At 37.7% G+C, this 4,422-nt stretch overlaps 1 protein-coding gene across 1 annotated transcript; it reads left to right on the top strand.

The window, feature by feature from the left end:
• The first annotated feature begins 2,228 nt into the window (after positions 1-2,228).
• Positions 2,229-4,119, top strand: LOC127628156 (interleukin-1 receptor type 2-like). The gene is made up of 6 exons (XM_052104877.1): positions 2,229-2,468; positions 2,643-2,705; positions 2,830-2,883; positions 2,976-3,102; positions 3,400-3,568; positions 3,664-4,119. The coding sequence occupies exons 1-6, from the start codon at positions 2,444-2,446 to the stop codon at positions 3,754-3,756; spliced, it is 531 nt and encodes a 176-aa protein (XP_051960837.1). The 5' UTR covers positions 2,229-2,443; the 3' UTR covers positions 3,757-4,119.
• The last annotated feature ends 303 nt before the right edge of the window (positions 4,120-4,422 follow it).

The following is a 4,422-nucleotide window of genomic DNA, read 5'->3' as shown; positions in this document are numbered from 1 at the left end:
TGAAGTATTTTACTCCGTTGACTCTTTATTAGATGTGTTTGCTAAGGCAAGCATAACTACTTATGTTGCTCATACTTGGTGTTTGTGGTATGAACAAATCCCTAACCCTATTCACACAAAACCTGTTTTTTCACACCGGCTCCGACAAATCATCCGCCGAAAATCCCAAATTTTGGGGTGCAAAATTTATTTTTTCAGACTGCAGAAATACAAGCTTAGTGTAGACAAATGAATTGCAGAACCTCTCTGCTATTTTTATTGCAAGGCTAATATAACACAAAGTACTCCTGTAACTGTGTTCTTTCTCGCCACCCACAAGAAACCCTGAATATCTTGGTAGACCGGTGCTGCCTACTTTACAGGGGTAAATTGTTTTTCATTTTATTCGTTACAGTCTTTGTGTGAATAAACCTTTTGTCAGCAGACTTTTGTTTTAAAAATGTATGTATAACTTGTCCCAGACAGTTTGTGCTACAGGCATGAATGATAGGCCTACCTCAAATCCTGCAGTTCCACAACTCCCTAAAAACTACCAGAATACAACCTTTGATAGCACCCAAGTAAATGCATAGCAACATGCTAAAAACTCTCTGTTGGCAACTGCATGGAAATGTCCTGACAACCACAAAACAACACCCTAAAAACACTCAGAACGCCATGGCAACCATCAATAACACCCTAATAAATGCACAGCAACAAACTGAACAATGAATTGCATAGAAATGTCCTGACAACCACCCACAACACCCAAAAAGAAACCAGAACACCTTAATGACCAAATAACAACGCCATGGCGATCATCGCTAACACCAAAGTAAATGTATCACAACATGCCAAATACACCCAGAACACCATTGGCAATTGCATGGAAATGACCTGACAACCACATAGCCACACCCTTAAAACATTTAGAACATCTTCGTGAGCACCCACAAAACCTTAAAAAAAAAATAGGAACTCCTTAACGACAGCACAAAAACGGCATGGTATCCATTGATAACACCCAAGTAAATGCACAGCAACACCCTATAAACACTCAGAACACCTTAGCAAACACACAGAGCAACTCCATGGCAACCACTTACAGTACTCTAGAAACATGCAACACAGCCTCCACATAGCTACACTATGGTAAACCATCGATAACACCCTAGTAAATGCATAGCAACATGCTAAAAACACATTGCAAACTTAAGCAACTACATAATGTCCTGACAACCATTCAGAGCACCTTAGTGACCGCACAGCAATGCCATGACAACCATCAATGACACCCTAGTAAATGCATAGCAACAAATTAAAAAATGCTCAGAACCCCTTTAGCAACTGCATAGAAATGTCCTGACAACCACCCACAACACCTTAGCAACCACATAGCAACTCCATAGCAAACCACCCACAACACTCTAAAAACAAGAACACCTTAATGACCAAATAGCAATGCCATGAAAACCATCTGTAACACCCAAGTAAATGCATCGCAACATGCTAGATACACTCAGAACACCATTGGTAACTGCATGGAAATGACCTAACAACCACTCACAGCACTCTAGCAACAACATAGTAACACTCTTAAAACACTCAGCACACCTTAGCAACCACATAGCAACACCACTGTGACCAACGACCCTAGGAAATGCATAATAACACATTGATAAATGCTCAGAACCCCTTTTGAGACCACATAGCAACGCCATGGCAATCATCGATAACACCCAAGTAAATGTATCACAACATGCCAAATATACCCAGAACACCATTGACAACTGCGTGGAAATGACCTGCAACCACCTACAACAACATAGTTACACTGAAAAAAATACTCAGTACTCCTTAGCAACCACATAGCAACACCACGATGACACCCTAGTAAATGCATAGGAACACATAAAACAATTTTCTGAGCCCATTAGCAACTGCATATAAATGTCCTGAAAAACCACCCATAATACCACAAACCAAAGAACAATAAACAACTCATAAGTCAACAGTAATAAAAAACACTAATCCAGACAGGAGGATTTATTCTGAAAAGAATCTGTTTGCATTGTGGTAAAAATGTCATGTCATGTGGTGGTGACTAATTGGGATTGAGCTCCAGAGGTGATTTTAGGGACATGAAATGAGAAAAGACTGTTTGCATTGTGATTGCTGAATCATTTGTAGTGTTTTTCTTTTAAGTTTCATTTTGAACAATACGTGTTTGAGAGAGGGTGCTATTTCCATCCGCTATATCAAGAATAACGTCACACACTCTAAATATTACAGAGAACAGTCAATGATAGCGTATGGTAGGGTAACCACAGGAAACTTCCTTACGCACAATTTGGCTTTGTTATGGTTCCTCAATCCTATATAAACAAACCCAATATAGGGAATTACAACACATTCTTACAGAGGCTTTGAAATCAGTCCGTGTGTCCCTCCAGCAACAGCAGTCATGAAATGGACAAAACTCCACACAGGTAAATTACTGCTAATAATGTAGGATGGCTCGTTTGCTTTTCTATATGTTCACATAAAGACATACATTTTAGTGTAAAAATAATGGCAATTCGGTGGTTTATGATGATGTATTTATTGTAATTTTGTATATAATAATATGTGGAGTCTCTAAATGTGATATGTTCTTTCTTTAGGGTCTCTCTTCACAACACTTGCAGTAATATTGTTATGTTGTCTGCCAGACTTTGCTGATGCAGGTGTGTTTGTTACTCAGTTGTACTATACACGTCATATTGAGCTTGAACACATCACAGTTTAAAGATTCTACACATAATGCTCCGAGAAAGCTTGTTAACATGGCAAAATTTGACTCTCTTCAAGGTATGATACGGGTCAGGGCTCCTAAAATTATTGAAGTGAATAATGCTACATCAGGTAAGAATTTTGTTCATGTCTCATTTTTCTTTTATTGAATAACAGTTTTATTGAGTATCTGTCCCCTTAAGTGATATTCATCTCTTTTCCAGGGAAACAATTAACAGTCTCCTGTAAAGTTGATCCCGGATTACTACCAGATGAAACTCTAGTTTACTGGTTGGTCAATGAGTCCTTTATCGATTCGGCATTTCCCAAAGGACGAGTGCAAATGTACACGTAAGAACAATTATCAGCTAATACCGTTTGTGAAAAAAGCCAGGCTTTGAAATCAGATGATATACAGTGGCCCTAAAAGGTAATTGGACACCACTTGAAAATGTATGAATGTCTGTGCATTGTATAACAATATATCAAACCTAGTGGCATTTATATGAAAACATATCTCTAACTATCCCCTAGTGTTCAAATACTGTTTGAGGCCACTGTATATGTATATGACAAAATATATCTAAAAATAGACATATATTCATTATTTTTCAAGGTCATTTAAAATTGTTCCTCTTCGCCATACAGGAATGACAGTAATAAGTATATCCAGAGTGATCTGGTGTTTAAATACATTAAGCCTCAAGATTTCCAGAGTAATTTTACCTGTGTAGCTCTGAGTCCCACTGGAATGGATACGAAATCTGTACTACTGCATGACATGATAAAAAATACTAAAAGACATGCAAAAAAAATGGTGAGTTTCTGCCATTATAATATTTGAGCGTGGTTTATTACCAGCATGATGCTTCATTTATTCACACGAAACTCACACAAACGTTTCTTCTTCAGTGCAGTACCAGAAGATTTTTTAAAAGCCAGTACTGGGGACGATCTGGCCTGTTGAAAATCTACATGAAAATGTGTTTATTGACGCTTGAATGATCATGTTCTTAGGGACCTCAACTTGACATGTTCAAAATAATATTGTGCCTCCTGACCGCTACGCAAAAATTGTTCAGCAAAAGGCTAATGTACAATGATATGGAGATAAAACAATCCATATAGACTTATTGACTCCTAAGCCACTTTTTACAATGACTAGTCCATGCTTTCATTGGCCATTATGTATCATCTTTGAATTATCTTCATTTGGGAGATTTAAGCGCTACATGTAACTGATCAGCATGTCGTGTAATTAATTTGATTAAAGTCTTTAATCAATTGAGAACCCTAGTTTTCTATGTTCTGTACAGTTTCTTTCTGTAACATGTCACGAATGTGTGGTGTTGTTTAATTTAAGTTGCTGATTTGAAGAGTAAAATTAAAAGGAAAAAACTATTTAAAGTGTAAGAATTGTATTTATTTGGTGAAGTGGTGTTAAGTCTACTCAAACCATTTATAAGCACTTCATGTGTAGGATACTGAGCAGGGATCAGCTGTGTTAACATAACAGCCAATAAAGTCCCTTTCAAGGCAAGTCAGTCCACACGGCGACCATCTTTGGGACACTTCCGGGCAGCTATTTTCTATGCATACAAGCAACATACAGCTCTTACACTTGAATGAAAATTCTGATACCTCCAAAACGGGTTGTCAAGATATCAAAAA

This window comes from Xyrauchen texanus, chromosome 34, assembly GCF_025860055.1.
Source record: "Xyrauchen texanus isolate HMW12.3.18 chromosome 34, RBS_HiC_50CHRs, whole genome shotgun sequence".
NCBI classification, from domain to species: Eukaryota; Metazoa; Chordata; class Actinopteri; order Cypriniformes; family Catostomidae; genus Xyrauchen; species Xyrauchen texanus.
The sequence above is the reverse complement of the archived record's forward strand: the minus strand, read 5'-3'. Positions and strand labels throughout refer to the sequence as shown.

Coding starts and splice junctions, on each gene's coding strand:
- LOC127628156 (XM_052104877.1), top strand. CDS start 2,444: ATGAAATGGACAAAACTCCACACAG. Junction 2,884..2,975: donor AGTGAATAATGCTACATCAG/GTAAGAATTTTG, acceptor TCTCTTTTCCAG/GGAAACAATTAACAGTCTCC. Junction 3,569..3,663: donor AAAGACATGCAAAAAAAATG/GTGAGTTTCTGC, acceptor TTTCTTCTTCAG/TGCAGTACCAGAAGATTTTT.